This window comes from Vipera ursinii (assembly GCF_947247035.1).
Source record: "Vipera ursinii genome assembly, chromosome: 1".
NCBI lineage: Eukaryota > Metazoa > Chordata > Lepidosauria > Squamata > Viperidae > Vipera > Vipera ursinii.
Window position 1 is genome coordinate 148,353,997 of NC_139512.1, and position 27,259 is coordinate 148,381,255.

The window sequence follows — 27,259 nt, forward strand, 5'->3', positions numbered from 1 at the left end:
TTTAAGGAGGATTTGTAATGCCAGCAGGTGGGAAAGGGGGCTCATTTTTCTCTAGGGGATTCCTGAACAAAAGATGGAAACACTCCTAGATATTTGTCCCCCCCTCCCTCCACCCAAGTTGCTACAGAGTAAGGCAGGCACTGTTGCTGGCTGAAAACTAAAAGTAAAAAAAAAGTACCAAGTAAATCTAGTTAACATGAAGACACAGCCTGTGGAAATCTTCTGAGGAAAGCCTACAGTCAACCATATCTTCCAGAAAGTCTCCAAGCCCAGCATCTAAAGAGTTCTTATGGTTCACTTCTCAGTTCTTGAAGTGAACTGAAAAGCTGGTCATTTCCAATATTTTTTTTAAAAAAAATAAGCCAGTGGCCAATACACTTTATTAAAGATTCAATGCATTTAATGTCCTCAGAGTTTACTTAGAAGAGTAGATAACCTTTTGTTTAAAAGCTGCACCCCTTCAGAGATACTGTAACTTTCCAGAATACAATGGGTTCCACCAGAAGTAGGTCAAGAAATTTATTTTCAACCTCTCTCTCTCTCTCTCTCTCTCTTTTTTTTTTTTAATACCAGGAGGATGAAGAGACGGTTTTCACCAAAAAGGAAGCAGTTTTTGTATAAGAGTGAAATTAGACGGAAGGTGATATAAAATTAGCTCACAAGTTGCCCCCTTTTGGTCTAGCGTATTAAATTCATGTATACTACCAACACAAACAAGAACAGGGCCCTGCTATGGTGATAAACTTTCGCTGATGTTCACTTCTCATATATTCTCTGTGATTCAGGAGCTTCTGTGGCCATGGCAGGAAGTATCATGTCAACACTGTGGAGCATGTTCATAGATTATGCCCATAAAAGAAACCATTTTTTCATATACGAGCCAAAACAAGACACACATCACTCAGCAACCAAAAGTTAATTCTGATGAAATGTGAAGAACCAGTGGAGTTACATTCTAGTATTCTGGGATTTGGGCTTCGCAGTACTATTCTGAGTATCGTGTGAGGTAGAGCAAAATCAAAAACAATACAAAAACCAAAGACATAAATACATTTTTCCCGTTCCATTTTTACACGGTGTGTAAATTTAAGCTTTGGAATTTTGTCCACAGTGTTGAGAAATTGTCTTCTTAATGCGAAGTGCTGTCAGTCGAGCTGCCCCATTGGTGAACCAGCACTCACGCATGATTCGGCCCATAAGTCTGAGTGCCTTAAGAAAGGACAAAACAAGAATAAAAAAAATTATCCCCACTGCTATGTTTTGGTATGGTATAAATATTGCCAGCACTCAAGAAAACAATTCAAAAATATTCATCAATGTATATTTATTGTTCACATATTCTGGCTTAGACTCTAATTTTTATTCTGATCATGGAATGAACATACTAGTCTCATCCTTCCCTCTGCAACCTTCTGCGTACCCAAAAAATTATTCTGGTGAGAGCTGGGATATAACAACATGCAAAAAAGACTGCCTGGGAAAGGAAGAAAGCCAATGAAAAATAAGAAACATTTATTTGTTCAAATGAATGTGACTTTCATTCCTCCACCTATATTTTTGGATCCATGTCTAGATTCATACATCACACTGGAAAAAATTAAAAGGAGCTTTGCAAGTCGATAAGCTGCTATTTAAATGATGTAGTGATGGCCATCTAGTTGAATGGCTTTAAAAGGACAAATTCATGGAAAACACTGTTACTATTGTGTATTTGTTGATACAATTTATACTCCTTTTCTACTGAAGCTTTTACTCAAGCAAGCGCTAGCCATATCTCCAATTGGCTTTGTAACACCAATTGCTGAAGGACATGAACAGAAAAGGCTTATGTCCATCATCAGGCAATTGGTGGCACTCCAGCTTTTGCTAGGAGCAGCTTCCTAGGGAATTCCTAGCAATAAGTGCTGAGAGCTGCTGTTTAGCCACATCTGGTCCTTTTTCTCCTTGTGTCCTCCATCTATCTTAAATTCAAATATTGTCCAGCTTTCTGAGTGTCTTACAAGATATCTCTTCTGGAGCACCTTTTCTTGGCAGTGCAGCACAGTTCCCTAATAAGTGCTACCAACAAGTTAACAAGTTCTGCCCTCTGACCTTAATTGGTTGATTAATACCCCCTTGGGGCTTGCACAGCTGCCTGAAATTGGCAAGATCTTCATCAGTTACACACTGCCTAACCACATTAGGATACTGTCTTCCTTGAAAAACCAGCCTTTCTAATGTTGGAAAAAGAAATTTCATATACATGTAGGCCAGTGGTGGGATTCAGCCAGTTCGTACCAGTTCGGCAGAATCAGTAGCTAATTTTTTGTTACCCAGGCCCAGAACAGACTTCCAGAAGTGGCATCCACATAGAGAACTGGTTATTCACATATTTGAATCCCGCCACTTATGTAGGCCCAAATACCTTCTTCTTCTTTTTTTGCTGTTTTTCACTTTTAGTTTTTTAAGGAAAGTTAAAAAGATAGTGTGTCCTCCTGTCTGCTCCAATTGTCCTTCCTTCCAATTGTCCATATCCTCATTTGCCTTTTCAACTACCTGGTACCTCTAGATAGGCTAGCACTTTCTTATATATATATATATACATACACACACACACACACACACACACACACACACACATATATATATATATACACACACACATATATATATATACATATATATATATATACATATATATATAACCTCAAAAAACAAATACACACACACACACACACACACACACACACACACACACACACACACACACATATATATATATATATATATATATATATATATATATATATATATATATATATATACTATCATTCTTGGTGGATACTATCATTCTTGGTGGTTGGGACTCGTCTGTCAATCAAGGCGGGTTTCCAAATGGTTGGTAGGTGAGAGGTATCATCTCGTTTGTTTATGCTGTGGGGGCGTTTTTCTATCTCAATGGCTTCTCTGATTATTCTGTTGTTAAAATGTTCAATTTTGGCGATAGTTTTGGTTTTTTTAAAATCAATTTCATGTCCCGTGGCTTCAAAGTGTTGGACCAGGGATGAAGTTTGTTCTCCTTTTCTGAGTGAGTCCCAACCACCAAGAATGATAGACCCAAAGTCATGATAACACCACATGACATCACCACCACACAACCATTCAAAAAGCAAATCCGAACCCACAATGATAACGAGGCACAACCACAAAACAGAAACCTAACTACAGCTGCAACATCAGCCACTTTAAACCCCTCCAAACCACACAATAAGCAAACTGACACCCACTATAAAAACATGGCACCACCACAAACACGAAGCCGAACAAAAGCAGCACAACTCACCAGCTCAGGTCTAAGGCTGGCAGCTGAGACCAGCCCATCCACTCAAAACACACCCCCACCCAATCAGAACACACCCACCATTCAAAACACACTCCCACCCAATCAGAACACACTTACTCCCTCACCCAATCAGAGCACACCTCCACCCACAGAACACACCCCCTCTGGCAGTTTAAAAAAGAGGAACAAACAGCCACATGCTTCTCCCAGAAGAAGGAAGCAGAAGCCACTAGCCTGATGATGACGGATGGGATTCCGTCGAAACGTCGCCCCTACACCTTTAGTTCTACGCGGGGAAAAACCCGAATAACCAAAGATCCACATACGAACACCCGCGAAAACCTCAGAAAACACACACACACACACACACACACACATATAATATATTCACACATATATATTATATGAAGGTGATGATGTTACCTCACAGCTTTGCCACTGATTTGGAATATTTGGCCTCAGCTTTTGTTCACAGACAGCCTTTCTCATTTCTTCTATTGAAGGATCAGAAGACACAGCTTCATAATAAGGTAACTGGTACTCCTCTACAATTCCTAAGAAAGTAATGAGGTACAAATAGCTATTTTATTAGTATCATTTCAAATATTATAAGTAACAGGTTTTAAAACATTTGTAACTATAATAGTTACCAACTTCCTAACACAACTTTCTATTAAAAACTTGTCCATAACTTGGAATGTCCAAACATGATGGGAGTTAGAATTTCCTGACCTCCTCGGGGAAATGCCGACCTCTACTTCTGAATATAACTAGAGACAGTGGCTTGCAAGAGAATGGTTTCTCTATCAACACCTGTTTTTCTTTCAAAAGACTGTTCAATACCAAAATATTAACTTTTTACAAAATATAACTTTTATACACAATATAAGTGATAAAACAGAATGTTTAGAGCCATTAGGCTCAAATTAAAAATAACTGGAATATCTTCATGGACAAGATCCTGAATTTGACACATATTGACACATATTTTTCCCTACCAATCCTTCTTATGTAAAATTTTAAAAAAGCTGATGGTTAACCAAGTTATGATATGGTCTGAGTGAAGAAGGATAAGATACATTTGTAACAATAATAACAGACCCTATTTATAAGGTAACATAACATGAGATTACAAATCTTTTACAGGAATCTGTATCTAATTCTACAATATTATAATTTAGTATTTGGGTGACAGGAAGAGATCTTCCAGACTTTGATGGTAGAAGTGTTTTGAGAACCAAAAAAAGAATTTTATAGATTTCAGAACTGTGTTTCTAAATGTAAGCCTGTTTTATTTTGTTTCTTTTTGTCAGTATTGATTCCTGGCAAATGCCTGGACTAACCCCCTGCAATTTTCTCAGCAAGATGCTTGGAAGTGGTTTGTTGCTACTTTCTTCTTAGGATTGAGAGAGAACAATTGCCTCAAGTTCACCCGGCTAGTTTTAGCCTGGCACCATAACCAGCACACCAAACTGGCTCTCTTAAGCGAATTTTGTAGTCTTCAAAGATTATATCCTTTTTTAAAAAATATATTTTATTTATTTTTTAACATAGTCACCTTGTCTGGGTTTATATTTAAAAAGCAATCGATAACAATTAATTTCTATTAATCCACATAGTAGCTTTCTTTGACTTCTCTTCTTCCAATAATATCCTCTTTTACCAACCTTGAATTAGTATATTTCTTAGTATTTTGATAGATAACAATTGAATATAAACATTTTTCTAGTATTTAACAACCACATCAATATAAAGCTTCTTTTCTAATTGATCATCTTAATTACCTTGTCATAGATCCTGTTTTCAAAGTTCTTATTTAGATTTGTTTTCCCCACAATATTCAAAACATTCTTACCATTAAGATTTTCTCAGTTAACTCCACTTAAGTATTTAAGTCTTTTTCCTCATACAAGCCATCCCAACAATTTTACATTTCTCATATCTTTAAAAAGCAACAAAAAAGAGAAGAAAAAAGAAGGAAATAGTATACTACTTGAGAAACATGTCCCTCTTAAGCTAAGATACATTTATATCCAGAATTTTTCTATTGTTTTAACCATATTCAAAGAAGTGCTTAACCTTTAGATATTCCATCTGATAAATCCCATCATCTAATTTCTTAATTCTAGCTTAGCCTCTTTTTTTGCCAAACATCTTTCCTAATCTGTATGGTCCGCTGGACCAAAAAGTCTTCCCATAGTCTTGTAGATGTAAGTACAAGAGACAAATCCAGTAAGATGTTTTTGTGGGAGGGTTTTGCCCCTTCGTATTCATTGAAAATCTTTTTCTTTCTCTCTCTCTTAATTTCTCTCATCATTTTTTGTCTCTCAAGTTCTCGTAGTTCTCCTGACAGCTCTATAATCCATTTTGTCGAATCTTTTTACTTGTCCTCAGACTTATTTTGCAATCTTGAAGTGTAAGTTATCTTTTCGATGTCTGATATTTCCCGCAAGTTTTTCTCCATCTGGGTTAAGTCATAATTCCTTCCATCATTGGGTTCCATCTTTAAAACTCTTTCTTCTGGTTTATTTTCAGTTCTCTGCTTTATCTGATCACTCTCTATTTTTATTTTCTGAGAGTTTTTTTGTTGTAAGGTTAAATTGAAGATGTTTTCATTTATATTTTCAAAGTTGTTTTTAATTTCCTCATGGTTTAAAATCATTGTCATTTGAATTAGTTGTAACATAGTATACATTTCCTCCTGGAAAGTATTTGTTTTTTCTTAATATGTTCTGTCTGTAGATCTCTGATGTTCCATGATAGCAAAAAATCAAAGTTTTCCTTTCTCTGCAAACAGCTTTAGAGTCAGAGTTCAATAGATATTTATAATTCAGGAAGGTCAATTTTTTTTCCTAAGGTTTATAATTCTTGCCTTGTAGGTAGCCCAAAATGTTTTCTTTTCTTTGTTGCAGCTGTTCTCTGTTTAGTTAAGACATTGAAGGTCACAAAAACAAGTTATCTTTTCCTGGGCTTTCTGCCAACTTCTGTATTAGAGCAACTACAGTTGTATATTTTCATCCACCACTAGATGTCAATACCAGTTCATTTTCAGTTTTCAAAACAAGCAATTACTTTCTCCTGTTTTCATCAATAATCTTTTGAAAAGAAAATCTTAACAAATTCCACCAATTTCAAACTTATCCAGATTTAAGTCTTATATTCATTTCACTTCAGTATATTTCTGACCCCCATAAAAGTTTAATTCACTGCTTCCTTCTGTGGGAGGGTGGAGCAAGAGTCCCCCTCCTTCTCACTTTTGGAGGATTTTTTCTTCTTGGGTTTTCCCCCCCCAGGAAATCAATTATCAAGTAGAAAAGAGAGAATCGATATTCTTATCCAGTTCCAAACACATTATGATCAAGCTTAAGTTAGTGCTTTTTGGCTTCGACTGCTTGTAGCTTGGGCTAGACTTTGGAGTGAAGCTAGCCTTTCTTCTGCTGGTTTCTGGAGGGCTTTCCCCAAACAATCGGATCAACTGCTGTCTCTCTGCACTCGGCAGGGCTCCCCTCCTTCTTTGTTGCCTCTCTGGGGTGACTTTAGACCTATTTAGGGTCCCCTAAAAGTCCAGTTGCCTTTGGGAAAAGCATCTTTAGGACAACCATTGCCTGGATGATTGAGAAATTCCATAGACAAAGATCATGAATTTCAGAAAGTGTCCATCCCTATTGTCCAAATTCAGAAAAGTAATAGCTGTCAAGCTCCAGCTAAAAAACTGAACTAAGAAAAAACTGAACTGGACTAAGAAAAACACCAGAGCCATTGTGTTCTCTAATGTAAACTTTATTGAGCAATATCATACTGATAGGATTAAAGTGAAAGTCAGCTCTAAAGAAATGGCTGGAAGCAGTTAATTGAAAGAATGAATCTTCACCTCCTCGCTCTGACAGTTCAGGTCATATTGTCCAGTACATCTCCCACTAATTATTATGAGGAGATACTCTAGTTTGCCAAAACAACTTTTTGGCTCTCACCTGTGGATCCAAAGTTCTCCCTGTCTCCCTCCCTGCTCTGTAGGCAAGCTAGAAGCACGCAGTGGTCCTAAAAGCAGTAGGTTTCATAGCTTGACAATAGTAATATAAAAGATTATTTCCCCTTAGTGTTCAAATCACTGTTGTCAGAATTTACTTCTCTGTAATTTGAAATCACCTGAACTGTTTTGAATAAGAGTTGCCTTGCTCTCATTCTATGTGCTTCTGAAAATTGAAAACATTTACCTTTTTGATTCTATTTCTATCTCAATTAAATGTTCATTTTGGTATTTACCCTGTTTATGCTTTTGGTTTTGGTTAATATGTCTTAATGATAGATTTTTTAAAAAATATACCTCTTTTTATTTTAAAAGCTCTTTAAAACAAGTTACGCTTTTTTGTATAATTAAATGTAATACATCATGTCCAAAATGAATAAAAAATTCAGTAAGAAGCAAAAGTTTTGGCTAAGTGTAAGTAGCCTTAATAAGAGACATGGGTCATACCTCCATCTGAGCATCTTCTGGATATCTCCCAATATACCAGTCCAAGAGAGTAGATATCTGCACGCTTGAAAGATTCAAAGTTATTTATGTTCATTGTATCATCAAGTATTTCTGGAGCCATGTACCTTTCAAACACAGAGACAGTGAAATTCATAAATTTGTTGATGAAAGGAAAATTGCAAGTTGTTTATCACAGGTAATGAGAATTTAATTAGTCTTTCCAATATTCAGCAGCATGATTAAAGGAAGGATAATCCAAATGTGATAATACATGTGATATCCTTAAGTAAGTAAACGTATTTGAGAGGAAAGAGTCAAAATATTATTCATATTTCCCCACAAATCCTCCCACTTTTGCAGTTTCCCTATAATCAATTTGAATCACACACATAGGAAAGGAACAAATGGTTCCCAAATATAGCATTGATCATCAATTTACCACAGTGCAAAACAAAATATGCACTCTCATGTTAAGTGCAGGTCAATTTGAGACATGTTCAAAGTACTTGATTTTCTACATAAAAAGGTTTCAATAAGTTCAATTACTTTCAAATGGAGATAGGAAGGTTGATTCATTCACCTAATTGTCTCTCAGAAGTTTCAATTTGTTTTAATAGGATATACCCAGGAATGAGCAATAATGTTCCCTCCATAATAAATTACAGTTCTGTTTTTGCTCCTGAGATCTGGAGAAAAATAAACCCTACAGCTCCTCACAATCCATACCTTTTATTTAAGGAAATGCCTTATTTGATTTCAAGAGGTTATAGAGTTTACCAAGGCAAAAAAAATAGACTGAGTCATACAAAAACAGTTTCTGAAAGATCTCAAGGAGAAGTTATCAGTATTTTGATTCTTTCTTGTCCAGACATGTAGGGCTATAGATCATGTGATAATTAAAAATGCTCAACAACAAAGTTGAAAAACAAAATTACAGAATGATTGACAAGACTGCACAAATCTGGGGACCTATCACTGAAATGAAGAGGGGCAATTTACAAGAGATCATTTGTCCAATACAGTTTCAGTTTTATGCTCATATCACAATTTTAAAAAACTTTACTTTTTTGTCTGTCTTACCTCTTGGTTCCTACTCTCGGATTCTGTGGTATGTCAATTGTGTTTAATACAGAGTCATGCTTCACAGCTAGCCCCAAGTCAGCAATAGCACAGGTTTCGTTCCTTTTGACTAGAATATTTTTAGATTTCAAGTCTCTGTGTGAAATAGCTGGCTTTCCTTTGAAGCACAAAATATATAACAAGTTCAGACTAATGTGCAATTGGTTTACTGAACAGAAAACACATATTACACTGGTATTCAGGTCTTAGGATAAATGCAATACATCAACACTAATAGGAGGAATAAAATAAAATATTCTTTCCACTTAAGAAAGCAAGATTCCTGACTGAGTGGCAACTTTTATTTATGTTCAAGTGAAAGGTAAAGGTAAAGGTAAAGGTAAAGGTTCCCCCACACATGCGTGCTAGTCGTTTCCAACTCTAGGGGCCGGTGCTCATCTCCATTTCAAAGCCGAAGAGCCAGCGCTTGTCTGAGGACGTCTCCGTGGTCATGTGGCCGGCATGACTAGATGCCAAAGGCACACAGGACGCTGTTACCTTCCCACCATAGTGGTCCCTATTTTTCTACTTGCATTTTTATGTGCTTTCAAACTGCTAGGTTGCCAGAAGCTGGAACGAGTAACAGGCGCTCACTCTGTTATGCGGCACTCGGGATTCAACCCGCCAAACTGCCGATCTTCTGATCGACAAGCTCAGCGTCCTAACCCACTGAGCCACCGCGTCCCTATCAAATGAAAACAGAGAAATTTCAGCCGTCTTTGCTGCTCTAACCTGAAATGCTTAGGAAACTTGCATTAAAATTAGCATATGCAGCCCCAAGCAACTTAAAAATCCCAATGGGTTCTTCAGGCACAGTAACAAAAGAGGCATACATTTTGCACACAATTGCAACTAGGACAGTTGAAAAGAACAGGAAAACCTGATTTTTCCTTTAAGTGCTGCTTAAAAGTGTTCTTTGAGCAGGAGTCACTGCTCCAAGAGAAACTCATGTTACACACCAAGTCAAAGTCAAGAAGAACAAGGATGGATGCAGACCCAATCACATATCTTCTCTTGGGCAGCCGTTAGTAGCCAGGAGGGACATGGGTCTAACTATGGCCAAACTAACAGTTACAAGAACCCTGTTCACTTCTTCAGGGGTTCAAACTCTTCCCAGATAACCATGCAAAACTCAGACCCCGTAACCTCTATTGGATCTGCATCAAGGTTAGAGTTCAATGCAGAGCGAATCTGAGCAATTTTATCCAAAATAGGGTGGCTGGGCAGCTCTAAGTGGATGCAATATATGCACTTTGATGCTCGAAGATGTGATATAGCAAGTGAACAGACCACCTCAAATCCAAGATTTACAATAGTAATGGGGGGGAGCCCAATTCTAACTATGCTCTGGCTTCAGCCAAAATGGCACAAAGTCAGAAAAAAAGCTGGCTCAGATGTCGAAATGCACAGTCTCTTATGCAGTTGGGCAGATATGGTACAGCAGGTGGAAAGGCCTGTCCTCTCAATTACATCTACCCCATGGGACTTTGTAAAGAAAGCCCCACACATATTCTCTGAGTCTAGATTTCACTGGAATCTCCGAAAGCTAAGTGTTGTAGGGTTGGGACTAGTCACTGTTTTGATAAAAGAGGACAGGAATTCCGAGGACTGTAGAGGGGTAAAGCAAAAGTCCTCTATCCTGGAAACAGGCAATCCCTCTATAAGACATAGCCATGATGTCCCCAGGAATCAAGTTCAAGGTGAAAGAGACTTTACTCTCACAATTGTTTATAAAATACTTATAAATACATCCAAGTGTTAATTCAAGTAGTGCAAAAGGAAAACGGGATGTGGAAAAAGCAAGATGAAGGCCTTCTTCATGATTACATGGAGTTTGCCAATGCCAATCCCACATGTAAGTCAGAGAGAGGAGGAGCAAATGATACTCAATCTAGTGGAGAATGGAATTTCTCACCTCTCCTAAAATTGCCAAGTATTATAGTGCGGCTGGAAGAGGAGAACAACAATTATTCCTGATTAAACTGGGATGTGGATGACAATTAAGCTGAGTTAAGCTTGGTTACCACATTAAATGGTAGGGACGCGGTGGCTCAGCGGGTTAGCACGCTGAGCTTGTCGATCAGAAGATCGGCAGTTTGGTGGCTCGAATCCCGAGTGCCGCGTAACAGAGTGAGCGCCTGTTACTCGTCCCAGCTTCTGCCAACCTAGCAGTTCGAAAGCACGTAAAAATGCAAGTAGAAAAATAGGGACCACTACAGTGGGAAGGTAACAGCGTTCCGTGCACCTTTGGTGTCTAGTCATGCCGGCCACATGACCACGGAGATGTCCTCGGACAAGCGCTGGCTCTTCGGCTTTGAAACGGAGATGAGCACCGGCTCCTAGAGTCGGAAACGACTAGCATGCATATGCGGGGGAACCTTTACCTTTACCTTTACCACATTAAATATGTCCCTCTGGCTTCTGTTCAAGTTATTCTTAAGTCTTATGGCTTTAATATAAAGTAAACTGCACTGAAAAGGGTTATATATCTACCTTGGGTTCCAACGATTTCCATGTGAAGATGTGCTAGACCGCTAGCTATTGAAAATGTCAGCTTAATCATTTCATCAGCTGTCACAGTGTTGCTGTTTAAGTAGTCAAACAAAGAGCCCTGCTCATAATATTCAGTTACAAGCCACAGTTGAGTCCAAGTCCCATTGTCTATGGAGAAAGATCACAAAAATGCATGGAGGTATAATAATTCCAAGGTTCATGAGATTTGCAAAACCTGTTGATTTTTGGTAGGAAAGATTTGGCAGTAAGAGAATGCTAACATGGCTACATAAAACATACTAGAATGGAGTTTTACATCTGAAAGCATCAATCCTCAACACTGCGGAGTAAGCCTCACTGGATGCAGAGGCTTGTTTCCAAATAAACACGCATGCGATGAGCTATATTTATGAGCATAAATTAGTGCATTAGAGGGAGGACAGGCAGAGGTACGTTTTGACCTTTTATCTGCTTGTAGCTCATCTACCTCTTTATAGGGTTTAAACTGTCATGCTAATGTCCACCCGTGCTAACTGTTTCCTTAGACAGTATCTTTACAAGTTCATTGACCTGCTTCTTCTGCACGTCATGGACCTTCTGTTCAAATACAAAGACATTTAGATGATGCTAAAACTGTGACTATCTCCAATTGTCGGGTAGGTACCCACACGGGCATTCACATGAAACAAAAACGGGTTTAAGGCATATGGGACTAGAATAACAAAAACTGGAAATGATTTCTGGGATTTTTAAACTAGTAACAGACCATTATTTAAGAACTTTTTTAGAAAATAAATAGACTTAGGGGCACGATAGCCCTTCTCCAACCAAAGAAACAATCAACTTTTTAAGGATCAGATCATTCTTTCAAAACACTGTTCTCCCAGGAAAAGGAAAAAAACTATAGTACCTTTACTGCTCTTAATTGCTTAGCTGCTATGACACTCTTGCTCTCTTTGGAAATCTCCATCCAGAATAGTATACTCTTGATTCCAGTACAACCAATACATTTAAGCAGAACATAATTAACTGGTCAAAATCTCTCCGAGCCTAAAATCCCAGCAGCTGCAGATCAAGAAGAGAAGAAAGAAGCCATGTTCGCTGGCCTCCATTTCTCTTCTCTGCCGCCCTTAATAGTACAATGCTGTAATTCCCCTGAAAAGACAGCCAAAGGCCGGAGGATATTTGCTCCTTGGTCAAAATAAATAAACCACAGGAGGCAGTTTATTTTTTTTTTTAAAAAAAGCCTCTGGAATTCATCCTACCATAGGACTATATCTTAAGAGCACTTTGTAGCGCTCCAATTACGGCATTTGTGTTAAAACACACAAAACAAACATAAGATAACGAGTAATCTTTGAAATGCAGCCACGTCCAACTTTATTTAAATTTAACTGAGAATGGGTACTTTGGCCTTGATTAAAGTATTTGCCTCCTTCCTGAACCAATAAGCAATGTCCTTCACCAGCCACCCACCGAACATTCACCACAGTGCCTCTATTTTCTACATAAGTTATAGTTCCACTGACTTCTGCACACATGTACATTCTCGTCACCCTGTTTCTTTGACTAGGCAACATTATGCAGCATGCAGAAAAAGAAGACGAAGCAGCAGTCCAAATGCATTAAAGGCAAGCGATAAGAAAAAGAAACACAGCTCTGTTTACCATTTACTATACTATTCATTATACTTCTTCCTGCCTTTCTGTCCTTGTTCCAGAAGGTCCATATACCCTTTCACACATTATATTCTTAACCTACTTATGTGTTTAACCACCCAGTAACAATAATTCTCTGAGCAGATTAAAAGTGAGCAGAACAATGTCAAGCATAGGGAGGAATTTAAATAAAGTATGTAAAAGCTGCTATTGACTGAGGACTTAAAATATTTCCAAAGCTAAATTGATAGCCTCTCTGATCCCTAGAAAAGGAATGAATAGCTTGCCTGTGATGGGATTGGGGCCAAAGTGGACCTTTTGAGTTACATTTTGCACAGATCAGGTTTCATGCTTGCAGAGGGCCAATTTCTCCTTGCCATTTTTATTCCATTTCATTCATAATGTTGCTGTTGGATGCAGAAACCTGGGACCATACAAGCCAAAGCTATGCTAGGCTATATCCCCATATTTGTTTCTATGTTCATTTATTAAAATTGTGTATTATTTTCTCTTGTTATTGCCATCAAATACAATTTATAATTTTCTCATTTGATTCATTTGATATAACCCCCCCCCCCTTTTAGCAGGAATCAATCTTTACCTTTACCCTTTTTTTCTGTTGACATAGGGTATTAAAATAGCTAATAAAATTAAAACTCAGAGTACAGATGTTACAAAGATAAATATTCTGCTGTTAATTAACAATTAAAATGTGATGAAAAATAAACTAGTCTAGTATGTGCATCATAGGAATTTCCTGAAAGAAAAAGACGCCAAGTTGTGGTACATATGTTGCTGTTGGGTTCTCTCCAGCTTCAGGTATCTTGAAATAAAGGGAAGAGAACTTGACAGCAAACTATATGATTATGACACCTTTACCAGTCAGCAGTCCAGCTATCATTGCATTGAATATCAACTAGCATTGACTGCAACTAAGATGATCAAAGCCCTGGAGACTAAAACATATGAAGAATGGCTGCGGGACTTGGGTTTGGCTAGTCTAAAGAAAAGAAGAAATAGGGGCGACATGATAGTAGTATTCCAGTATCTGAGGGGTTGCCACAAGGAAGAGGGGGTCACGTTGTTCACCAGAGCACCAGAGGGAAGGACAAGAAACAATGGTTGGAAACCAATCAAAGAGAGAAGCAACCTAGAATTAAAAAGAAACTTCTTGACTATGGACAATCAACTAGTGGAACAGCTTGTCTCCAGAAATCATGGGTGCTCCATTACTGGAGATTTTTAACAAGAGACTAGACAATCACCTGTCTGAGATGGTATAGGTCAGGGGTCTTCAAACTTGGCTCTTTTATGACTTGTGGACTTCAACTCCCAGAATTCCTCGGGCAGGCACACTGGCTTAGGAATTCTGGGAGTTGAAGTCCACAAGTCATAAAAGGGCCAAGTTTGAAGACCCTTGGTATAGGTTCTCCTGCTTGAGCAGGTGGCTGGACTAGAAGACCTCCAAGGTCCCTCTCAGCTCTATTCTATTCTATTCTATTCTATTCTATTCTATTCTATTCTATTCTATTCTATTCTATTCTATTCTATTCTACCCTACGCTATGCTACGCTACTCTACTCTACTCTACTCTACTCTACTCTACTCTACCATACTCTATTCTATTCTATTCTATTCTATTCTATTCTATTCTATTCTATTCTATTCTATTCTATTCTATTCTATTCTATTCTATTATATTATATTATATTTTATTCTGTAAAGTGCATTGCAACAGTCACATCAGGCTGTAACCAAGACATGGATAACTGTCACCAAATCCAACCAGTTCAAGAAGAGTTGTTGCAACCTACCAACATATGTTTTTTGCCATAACTGCCACTTACAAATCTTGGAATATCCCACCTTGAGGAATAGGAATATCCCACCTTGAGCCAAGGTTGCCTATCCTTGGTCTAGATAGAAGATGTCAAACAGTAGTTTCCTAGCAGCAAGTTTTGGACAAAGCCTAACAGAAGGACTACAACAATTGTGAAGCAGTGCCCCCTAAGGTCCAACCTTGGCAAAGAATTCAGAAAAATATCATTGAGGCACGCAGGAGAACAAGGAAGGCTGTAGTACCTACCGACTCCATGCAGCCAGTTTCTAGTATAGGTAGTCCTCAATTTGCAACAGTTCATTTGGTGACCATTCAAAGTTACAATGGTGCTGGAAAAAGTCGCTTACGACCATTTTTCACACTTATGATCTTTGCAACATCCCCATGGTCACAAGATCAAAATTCAGATGCTTGTCAATTGACTCATATTTATAATAGTTGCAGTGTTCTGGGGTGTGTGTGTGTGTCATGTGATCCCCTTTTGTTACCTTCTGACAAGTAAAGTCAATGGGGAAGCCAGATTCACTTAACAACCAAGTCACTAACTTAACAACTGCAGTGACTCACTTAACAGCTATGGTAAGAAAGGTCATACAATGGACAAACCTCACTGAACAAATGTCTCACTTAGCAACAAAAATTGTGGGCTCAGTTGTGGTTGTAAGCCAAGGACCAGCTGTATGCCATTCATCAAATGCCAGAAATACAATCGAAATGGATCCTGGTCATAAGTATAATATACCTTCTCAGTTTGCTTTCCAGAAATAGAAATGTTTGTGATTTGTTATAACTGTACAGAAAAGAGAGAGAGAGAGAGAGAGAGAGAGAGAGAGAGAGAGAGAGAGAGAGAGAGAGAGAGAGAGAGAGAGAGAGAGCGAGAGAGCGCTAGAAGAATTCAAAGTAAGAGGACCAATTCAAGGTCATTCTTATGGTCTGCCCCAACACTAAAGCCCAGGTCACAATGCAAATGATTTTATCTGTAAAGGTTTATTCAAAGTGCTCATAGCTAGTCGCTGATTATTCTTACTCCCTCTCCTTCTCCATCATCTTGATGAAGGAAATGTCTCACAGTATGGAAAAAAAGCAGTGACCATTTCTATGTGAACACAACAGCATTACAGTAATTCTTTGCTGTCTCCACTGTTGTGAGTTAAACTTCAAACAGGCCTTAATCTTTACTTAATCTGCTTCAGATGTTGTCCTACCTGTTTCATCAACTCTTTAGAAATCTAAGGGAATGAAAAAGAATAGGGTACTTAGAGGCTGTAATATTTACATCAAATACACACACACACACACACTCATCATATACACATACACACACAGTATATTTATTTCATATATGTGTATATGATCCCCAAAGGCCACTGATCATCTTTGTTGTCCATGAGGAGTGGATATGGAAGTATTGCTTACTCACAACACAACTACAGTATATATCTTTCCTCTATTTTTTTTTAATCCCATTTATATCCCGCCCTTCTCCGAAGACTCAGGGCGGCTTACAATCTAAGAAGCACAAATCAATGTGCTTAGCAATAGCCTTCATTTTATGTATATGCCTGCTTATTAGGGCTTTCGCCCCCCCCCCCAAGTCGCATTTTTACAAAGTCAGCTTATTGCCCCCAACAATCTGGGTCCTCATTTTACCTACCTCGGAAGGATGGAAGGCTGAGTCAACCTTGAGCCTGGTGGGACGCGAACCTGCACTAATTGCAGGCAGCTGGTGTTACTTAAGGAGGCATTAGCCCACTGCTCCACCAAGGTTGTATTTTCCAGATTCAAAGCATGATAAACATTACCCACATTATCAAAAGTGACATGCCCTGGGATTTTGGGTGACACGCCAGTGTTCATGAACACCCAACAACTATTTTCAATTGCAAATCCCATTCTTGTGCGATTTGCAGGAGGCTGGGGTGTGCTCTTGTGCAGTGTCCAGAGCCTCCCAAAATTGCCCAAGAATGGGACATGTTTTCACACAGTTTTCAGAGGCTACAGAGACAACAGAAGAGAATTCTCTAAAGTTTGCCATCGCCGAACTAAGCTTTCCAAAACAGAGGTAAGATGGATCAGGTTTTTTTTCTTCTTTCCACAAAACTTTTTTTTCACTGGTCTAATCCAACCCAAGACAAGCATTGCAAAATTGTTTGGAAGTATGATACCCTTGTTATCAGCAGCAATAAAACCCAAGACATTTTCATGTCTCAGCATGATTGTCTGGTAGATTTCTGCTTCGCGAAACCAAGACCTTTCATCTCTTGAGGAAAAGATCTTCACAGCAACATCCTCTCCACACCATTTTCCACGCCAGACTTCACCAAATCGACCTTTTCCCACTATTTCTTGAAGAACGATTGTCCTTGCAATTGTCCTTTGGACAAGGAGAGGTAAACCTAATGAGAAAAACATACAATTACAGTTTTTATTTTTAAAAATAAAATAAAATAAAAGGCTTAGTATTATGCTAACACAATCTCATCAAATCGGTCACAAGTGTTTTTCTATCACACGCCTTTGAACAAACCCAAAAGCATGAGGCTTTTTCAGTATGGACAATTATGTACCCAGAATTTGATTGTAAGGATGGGTGCCTTTTTCATAAATTATAATCGTGGTGCTATATGAACTCACCGTCACTGCAACATAAGTAAATCTCAGTTTCCAAGTATGACTTCTCTGTATTCGTGAAGGGCAGCCTGCATTAAATATTTTCCAAACTTTTTTCTCATTTCATACCTAATATTGACATAGTCAGCTGCTGTTGTGTCTCACCCAGCAACAAATCTGTTTTGGCCTTCTATAACAGCAGTGGAAATCTGTGATCCTGTAGTTGTTTGCTGAGTTACAATGCTCAGCAAGTACATCCAGCAGAGGGATAAATAAACTGCAGGTCACCAGTTCCCCTTCCCTGCTTATCAGACTGAAAAATGGATCCCGGAGATGGCTTTTTAAATCTTTGTTTTCCATTTGGGATAGAAACATACTGGAGAGTAGAGAATGTGCTTCTCGCCATATGCAGAGTAATTAGGTGGCAAAGCATTTCACTGAAAAAGTAAAATGCTTATAACGTTATCTTAGATACAGAGTGTAAGTTAATTTATTTATTAAATTTATATGCCACCCATCCTGCTATCCAGAGCATTTAGCCAGCTATCAGTAAATGCCAACAGGCACATGAGAATGGGAAGATCTTATTTTTTTTTTTTTACCTCAGCTGCATCTTTCAGAAATGGAAACATGAGAGAGGCAGACAGACAGACAGACAGATGATGCAAAGACTTGTTTGACTAACAAGAGGCCAGATGAGATCTAGATATAGGGATAGCATGAGAAATACCTTATCCATTTATGACCATTTGTCCCAGTGATTAAAATAGGCTCTTAGGTGTCGGGAGTAATGCCATCACCTCAAAGGTATTATAGCCAGTGACTGTCTGAACCATGTTCCAGGTGCGGTCTAATGATATCAACTAAGAGTGGCACAACCCTCATTAAGCTCTCTTCAATAGAGTAGCTCTTTCTCAAGGGAGCGATTAGATGATTCAGTTTCGAAGAAATGAGACTTCAGTCACTGACGTCAATTCACATAAAGCACAGTTTTAAGCAAGAGCTCCTTCTAAATCTATACTTATTTCAGAACAAAAGTTACTGGCACAAAATAGCTAGTAATTGTCATCATGAGTCTGGTTTTTGAAGCCACAACATGTCTGGAGGCACTATAAAATATGTCCATTGTTGTAGATTGATAATTAAGAACCCATTCCACACTTGGCTTATAGTCAGATGTTACATGGAATGTCAAAAGTGATTTCCCCCCTGGCAAATTTCTCTTTTTTCTACAGATACATGCAGAATATTCAGAAGGCAGCTAAAAATTACTAATCCAGCTAGTGGCTTTGCTAGATGATAGATGATAGGACAGACAGACATGATAGATCAGCAGTCCCCAACCTTTTGGGCATCAGGGACCAGTTGCATGAAAAAATAGTTCTCCATGGACCAGGGGGTGTAGTTCCATGCTCTCCAACAGCGCGCTGCAGCTGATCCAAGATGTGGACAGCAGGGCTGATGGGTGAGTGTGTAGCAGGCGTGCACACACACTCCACTGTTTTCAGCGGCACTTCAGTGCCTGGCCATCCGCCTTGGGTCAGCTGCAGCGTGCCATGAAGAGCATGGCGGATGCAGGATAAGCACGAGGCAGGCACGCGCACAGACTCCGCTTTTTTCAGTGCCCTCCCGAGAGGTGGCATGGCGATTGGTTGGCGGACACACCATGAATGGGGATTCACCATCCCCAAAGCCTGGCGCTGCCAAAGTGGATCCCAGGCTGCAACAGAGAGACGTAAAATGGAGCAGCCTGTGCGAGGGAAGGAGGAGCAAGAGAAGAAAGAGGAAAAGAGGCCGAGTGAGGAGCAGAGCCATCCCAGCCAGCCAGCCAGGCACTGAAGCGCTGCTGAAAATGGTGGAGTCTGTGTGTGCGCCTGCAACACACTTGCCCCGTGTCAGTCATGCTCTTCACTCCAGGGCAACTTTCTGACCCTTTAAGGGTCGCTAGACGAAGAAACCGGTCAGTCCTAGAGGAGATCAACCCTGACTGCTCTTTAGAAGGCCAGATCCTGAAGCTAAAACTCAAATACTTTGGCCACCTAATGAGAAGGAAGGACTCACTGGAGAAGAGCCGAGCACCAGCTTTTCCCAGTTATCCTGACGGCTGCCAAACAGGAAGTCTCCCTTCTGCGCTTCTTCTCACTCAGCCGCTTTTCCTCTTTCTTCTCCCTGCTCCTCCTTTGGCAAACTTCTTTTATTTGTGGGACAAGGTTAGCATAGACATGTTTTGGGAAGGGAGGGCATCTGGGCGGTGGTGGGTGGGTCAAGCTCTCCAGCTCTGACTCACTCCTCTGCCGCCATGGGCAGTCCCACAAACAAAAGAAGTTTGTGGGACAAAAAAAAAGTTCAACTTTGCGGGATCTTTTTTTTTGGTGAGAAGTTGGAATTGATTGATTGAACTTATTTTATTTTTTTAGTCCCACAAACTAAGTGGCAGAGGATTGTGTTGGAGCTGGAAAGAAGATGAGAAAAGAAGTGGTTTGGGAAGATGGGCAGTGATGGGTGGGGCAGAGAAATGCGACATCTGCTGCTTCAGTGGCTATGTGGGCAGACCTGCGAAGAGGGCTCAGAAAGGGAGTGAAAGGGAAGAGGGTGGGTGGGCAGGTGAGGGGGGGATCTGTCCCATGCCGTGTCACTTGCTTCACAGCTGATTTTGGCCGAGCTGTGTCGCACCTGCCAATGCCGCTGCCATGAGGCTTGGCAGATCCCCCCTGAGTGGCCTTGGTCCCCCCTCCCCAGCCAGCCACCATCGCCCGACCTACCCCTTGCTTGACTGGCTGGCTGGCACAAACCCTCACCGCTCTCCTCCTCCTTGTTGTCCTCCCCACTCAAGTAGCTGCCAGAAGCTTGGGTGCCTTAGACGGAGCTGAGCTGAAGAAAGCGGAGGTGCACCAGTGGGATTGCTCTCAAACAATAAGACCCGGGTGCGCTGCTCACTTGTTGAGAGCAATCCCGCTGCTGCGCATCCCCTTTCTTAAACTCAGACGGAGGTGCTACATTGGGAGGGTTGGGTGGAAGCAGCGGCGGTAGCGGGGCTCTCCGTCCTGGGGGGGAAGCAGCGGTGGCAATGGAGCGCTCTGTCGGGGTGGGTTGCGGGGGAAGCAGCAGCGGCAGAGCACTCCGTGAAGAGGGGGGTAATTCTGCAGAGAACCGGTTGTTAAATGATTTGAATCCCAGCACTGTCTATTACTACAAATCCAATCCAATGAGAAGAGGATATTGGAAAGAATGCATCAGTTTTCGAAAGTGTAACAAGCAGAACTGAAAGAATTGCAAAAGTCTACCCAGGGCGAAAAATAAAAAAAAATCAAAGTAACTCAGCTGGGGAAAGTGGGGGTGGCTGTAGAGGAAGTCAGCATAGTCCACTGAATAGTTTTCATTCTCTCCTCTGCCTTCCTAGAAAGAAAAAAAGCCCTCTAACCAAAAACAAAAATAGCGGAACTAAAACAAAAATAGCTGAGATCTAGAAGAGCAAAAAACACACACAAAGGAATAAAGTTGCCTGCATTGAAATTTGTTCCAAAGAAACAGCTAGCATAAGTATGAAAAGATGCCAATAATCTAATATCAAATATAAACACCAGCCCACTACAAGAAACAAAACTGACGTACAGCATAGCTGCAGTCATGACTGAAGATCTTGGAAACAAAATCAGCAAACAAGGAAAAATGGGAGATCAGGTTGGAAAACAAGATTAGCATGCTAAGATTAGAACCAAGCAAGCTAGAACAAATAAAAGCTAAAGAACAAGAAGACCAAAAAGTACCTGATCAAGAAATATTATTTAGAAACAAGGAAGATCAAAGAAGCACTGGAAGTAATATAGTAACAAATAACAACCATAGCCATGTAGCTCAGTGGATTTGAAGCTTGAATTGCACTACAGGCAGGCTCTCCAATTTCAGCCAAATCAGAAACATTTTTACAAATTCTTCAGTGGAAGAGTACAAACGAAGCAGCCCACATCTCAACAAGAAAAAAAAAACAATGCAGTTCTGGGTGCAGCTATGGGACAAAGAAATATAACAAGAATGCAGCTTGGATAAAGGAAGTAGATAAGGGGGAAAAGAAGCTGAAATGAAAGTTCTTGTAATATCAGCACAAATGGTAGAGAAAAGGGCAAGGACGATCAAGAATTGGTCAGCAGCAAGTGAAGATGAATTGCGCAGGTTTTGGTTGAAACATCTGGCTGGTCTACATCCATTCATTGTCAAGCAGTGTTGTGATTCAGGGTCAGCCTGTGGGTTTGGCAGTTGGGTCGGACGACTCAGAGGAGGAGGAGGGGGGTGTTGAAGAGCTTGCTGATGATGGCCTTGAGGCTCCGCAGAGCCCTCAGCCAGGCCCCTCCCACCTGGTCACGACGCAGACCCAGCTGTGTGAGCCTGACAGCGTGGATGAAGATGACCCACAACTGGCCCTGTTCAAGGATGCCCGACGCAGGAGGCATTCAAGCAGGAGTAAACAGAGGAAGGCAATGGGGCACCTCGGAAGGAGGCAGAGAGAAGCCACGCCCTGAACTGTATAAAAGGGGTATGCGTGGGAGGGCTGGTTTGCTGAAGGCAACCGCTTGAATAGTTCCTGTTTCATAGCTCCTGTTTCATGGTTGGTGTCTTGTTTTGCTGTTTTATGTTAATAAATGTGGCAGGCTTAATTCCAGCCTCTTGCCGTTTGTAAAGGGGTTGTCCCTGCCTTTTCTGCAGGGCCGGTAGCAGGCTGGTACAGAACAAGCAGTTTAACAGCATACTGCAAGGAGGCGACATTGAAGATTGACTAACGTCTGGCAAAACCTTCCTGGGGCAGCGCCAGGCAACCTCAGGCCAATTACCTGCTTACCAACAACTTTCAGTTTGCAAATTGGCATTGAGTCTGATGCAGTCCAACAGCATCTAATTGAAAACAAACTTTTTCCACCTGAGCCAAAAGGAAACTGCCCGATAAGCAGAAGAATAAAAGAATCAGCACCTAACTGACAAGATGATTTTGGAAAACGCTATTGGTGGATAAAAATGCCAAATCCAGTCTAAATATCTGGCTGACTAGGTGACCAACCATAATAATAATAATTAATTAAACTTGTATGTTGTCCATCTCCTATCACCACTCCTCCTCCTCCTCCTCCTCCTCCTCCTCCTCCTCCTCCTCCTCCTCCTCCTCCTCCTCCTCTCTTCTTCTTCTTCTTCTTCTTCTTCTTCTTCTTCTTCTTCTTCTTCTTCTTCTTCTTCTTCTTCTTCTTCTTCTTCTTCTTCTTCTTCTTCCATATCCATTATCGGATGTTGGCGATCATGTTGGTGATCCTGTTTTTATCAGCAGCCACACAAAAAAGTGCTGCTGAGTTTTGTCCAAACCAGTCCCTTAGATTTTGAAGCCATGATGTTCTTCTTCTGCCTGGACTTCATTTGCCTTCAATCTTTCCCTGGAGGTTTACATGGAGTATGCCGTATTTTTCTGGGTGTCGTATCACATGTCCGAAGTATTCTAACTTTCGTTTTTTAATTGTTTTGATGATTTCCCTTGGCTTTCCTTGGCTATCACTCTGGGCAGATAATAATTATAAATGATAAGTTGGCTGCTGCTTAAACTTTAGATTTACATCATGCAGAAAAGATGCTGTCAAAATACTTTAAAGTATGTTCCCAAATGGAGGGGATACGTGCAATTCAAAATTGTGGGAAGGTACAGGACAACAGCAGAATAGATTGAAACAAAAACAAATGGAGTTAAGGCTCAGTTCAGTGATAGCAATTAAACACTGTTAAGTAAATATGTATTTAACAATTTGCCCTTTATGTCACATTAAAAACTACACTTCAGCAGTATCTTTTGGGGTGCTCTTCAGACCATACTCCCTATGTTGTGCATACCTATTTTATATGATACTCATACACTGCATTTTATATATCTCTTGAGAAATAGATGTGTCTCATCCAACCAAGAAGAGACGTGCCTTACTACAAAAGTGCTCCAAACCATATGCAAGAGTCATGCAATATGCATGAGAATCTGTGCAGCCAACTCTCTGCAGAGCCAAAAGTTCATCCCAAGACAAGCATTTTTCTCACTAATAAAAAGTAAGGTTTTACGTACCACCTCAGTTCTGAGACTTGGCATTTAAGGGCAGTTTTGAAAGATAAAAAAGCATAGTTCTTCATAAAGGGCAACTTTAGCAACATCTTATAAGATGCATCACAAATAAGGCTTATTCTTAGTTACCATAGCAGCTGGTGCAATGAAACTTCTCTCACTTAGCTCTGTCAAGGTAAAGACCCTTAACGAGGAATCAATGCTCTAGACAGAGACATTCTCATTGTGCCATTGTACAGCAAGGTACATACAAATGTAAGTAAGAAGGGACAGAAAACCTATTGATTTTAGAACCCTCTTATTGTGTTTTTTCTGGAGTTCAAAAATTAACTTAGACATAATTTTGCACTAGGTAAATATTCACTTCAGGTTCAGTGTGAAGTTTGATCTTTCAACCCTTTTGCATAATAGTACGTAAGAGAAGTGCTTTTTATACTGCCTGTCTCTCCCCTCCCCCCTGTTGTTTTTAACTATTCAAAATTGCCCTTTCCTATAGAAGCTGATGGAGATTGATTTTTTTAAAAAACCTATGAAATGGTTGAGGGATTTCTTTATTTAAAAGTGTTGTAGGGTCAGTCCAGGAAGAATCAGAGAAAAAAAAACAGCTTCTCTATGAAAATCAGGCTCTTAGAGAAAGTTAAGAGTAGACTCTGTCAGCCATCTCCTAAATTTTGAAAAAGGAAGTGAATCCCCCTGGTAGATTTTGAGGAGGGGTGTGTGTGTGTGTGTGTGAAACAATGCTAGCCGAATTTTTTTTGTGGGTAATATTCATTCAGTGTCCAACTCCTTTAAAGCTGAATCTCTAAATCCATGATGGAATTATTTTTCATCTACTGCATACTGAAATACATGTTTCCTCTGTGAAAGATGCCCCATCTTTCTACTTAGGCCAGGGGTCAGCAACCTGAAACAGTGAAAGAGCCACTCGGAACCGGTTCCCTCACTAAAGGAAAAACTGGGAGCCACAAAAAATATGTGTGCATGTGCGTACATGCACGCAAGCGCTGAACAGGGTTTGACTGAAGAGTGGAGCCAAGGCGAGATATGCACCTACCCTGCATATTTGAATTGATTGGTTGAACTTTTTTAGTCCCACTTTTTTTTTTTTGACTGCACATGGCAGAAGACCAGGAGCTGCAGGAGATGGCTGAAAGAGCCGCATGTGGCTCCGGAGCCGCGGGTTGCAGACCTAGGCCTGACTTAGGCCTTACTCATTTTCTCTCTCCTCCTTCAAGAACAGAGACATTTTTTATATATCTTGTGATAGCCAGCTTCTTTAAAGAGAGCTCTCTGGTCTCTCTTATCTCATCATACATGTATACAGTAAGTTATTCTTCTATTAAATTTTAAGCACTACATTTACTGAATACTGTTTTAGGCTGTTCTGTCATGTTGAAATTTAAGCCTTTAATTGTTTACATTATCTTTTAAATGTATTTATCTCCATTCACATCTCCATTTTAAATGTATTTATCTCAATTCACTTAATACTAAATGTGATGTGAATTGGAAAAAAAACTAAACTGTTTCATTCTATTTCCCTGGGAGGTGGAGCAATGTTGTGGAATGTGGTTATGTCAATAGCCCCTTGATCCTGGGTGTGATCTTGGGAGTACTTCTTTCTTACACAGAAAGAAACAAGTCTGCATCAACTCCTAGGTTAATATAGTAACAGTCTTCATGCACAAATGCATCCCAGTGATCTCCACCTTAAAGAGAGAAAAAAACTATACACCTAAGAAAACTGAAATTGACTCTGGGGCGCATAAACGTACCAGATCCAGAACCCGATGTTGTCATGTCAAAAATTAGATCTTTGAGAGATTTTCCTGGGTTCACCAGATTACACTCAGACAGAGGTTCTTCAATATTTGGCCTTCTTTTCTTTCGGTGTCTGCAGAGGTGTGCTTGACACGCGTATGCTGCCAGCAGGAAAACAATAGACAACACACACACCGGCATGATTATAACTACTGTCAGTTCCACAGGTCCTAGCTTTGATTTGTTTGATGGTTCTTGACCTTGAAAACACACACAGAAAAAGATTAGAATGAATTTTTTTACTTTCTCAGAAAAGATTTAAATGCATATTTTGGAAGGAGTTATATTATATTTTGCTATTTTTTAAAAAAACTGGTCTGGCTCTATTTAAAATGAATAAGACAAAAAGTAATAAAGATTTATAATCTTTATAAATACAGGAAATAAAACTAAAATGAGATTGAATATTTTATTCATTCACTGTTTCTCAGGCTGTTGGCCAAGGAGACCTCTAGTGTTAGGTACAGGATATGTTTGGCTTCCAAATAAGTAGAATACACAATGATAAAATAACACTGCCCTAAATTTAACTAACTACGTAGTCATGTGCAGTCAAGCTCTTGGCTTCTGTAAATAAATCCCATGTTGGGTGGAATGTCATCAAAGATAAGCTTATCACCGAAACCAGGCTTGTGGGCCTGCTACTGATATACTAAGCCTCTTCACACATTATTCCACTAAAGGAGGCCCTAAATGTTGAGGATGGCTGTGGAAGAAGTGAGCCCATGCAAAACACACACCACTGTCTACCAGCTCATTGAGCATGGCCTTCCACAAAAGGGAAACAATATATAGAGAGAACGTAATTACAGAAGCTCAGGCATGTCATATGGAAAGTCTGCACACATAACCAGGGAATGACCAAGACATGCAATCAATTCATGGAGCCCCACTTATGACCACTGTTTCTACCTGCATTAGACTTATTGGTTCATTTTCTCTTCATGTTAGTATACCAAAAAATTACAAAATGGACTTAAGAGATGTATTAAAACATGAAGGCCACATAGGGTATTTATAGGAGGGTTTTTTTTACAGAACTTCTATGGGCATACATTGGGGAGCAAATAATGAAAGGTGATGCAAATGTAGCATCATTTATTATTTGATTAGATGTCAGGACTTAAGTACCATAGTACTAATTGTAGTATTTTTACATAATATGGTTATCCTGTACATGTGTTCATTTTGGCATCATCATAGTTTCCTTTAGACCTACTGAGAACATATTTTATAAATACAAATGTCAGAAATGCATTCACACACAGTTGACAATTTCAAAATTTTGTACCTTTGCATATTATTATTGCTCATAATTTTCAAACCAAATTAACTAACCTGAAAGTACTATCCTGGATTATTTAAAACCTGGGTTTGGTCAGAATATTTCCTAAGTGCGAAACTCTGACAAAACAAAAATTCCCTATTTTACTTTTCAAACCTGTTCAAGTTTAAACATTTCCATAATGGTCAAAACAACTTACTTTGTGCCTGAGGGACCAAGCTTTGCACTTCAAATGGGATGTTTCACAAGGTTCAAGCTTTTGCACCCCGTAAACATTTGGCTCTTCTGCTTACCAGGTTAACCTGGAGATTCAGATCAAGTAGCACCAGGTTTTGGCACTACTGTTATGTCAGAGTGGCCACCAATAATAAAGACGCTATACATAGCTGGCTCAGGAATTCTGGGAGTTGAAATCCATGAGTCATAGAAGAGTCAAGGTTGCCTACTCCTGAACTAGATCAAGGGGTAAAGCCCTAATAGAGAGATTTTGTAGGATGTATGCATAGGCTCAACTGCTCTAGAGGAGTTGGACCAGATTATGTAGGCTTACCCCAG

The 27,259-nt window shown here is 39.7% G+C and overlaps 1 protein-coding gene across 2 annotated transcripts in view; it reads right to left on the reverse strand.

Moving 5' to 3' along the window:
• Positions 1–1,048: 1,048 nt before the first annotated feature.
• ACVR1C (activin A receptor type 1C) overlaps positions 1,049–27,259 on the reverse strand; it is a 55,481-nt gene continuing 29,270 nt past the window's right edge. For both annotated transcript variants that reach the window (XM_083350475.1, XM_083350476.1), the window contains exons 3-9: positions 25,374–25,619; positions 17,072–17,302; positions 11,409–11,576; positions 8,877–9,033; positions 7,797–7,921; positions 3,746–3,876; positions 1,049–1,209 (exon numbers count right to left, since the gene is read on the reverse strand). In XM_083350475.1, coding sequence (XP_083206601.1) covers positions 1,087–1,209; positions 3,746–3,876; positions 7,797–7,921; positions 8,877–9,033; positions 11,409–11,576; positions 17,072–17,302; positions 25,374–25,619 — 1,181 coding nt within the window. In that variant the 3' untranslated portion in view covers positions 1,049–1,086. The remainder of the gene's footprint in view (positions 1,210–3,745; positions 3,877–7,796; positions 7,922–8,876; positions 9,034–11,408; positions 11,577–17,071; positions 17,303–25,373; positions 25,620–27,259) is intronic.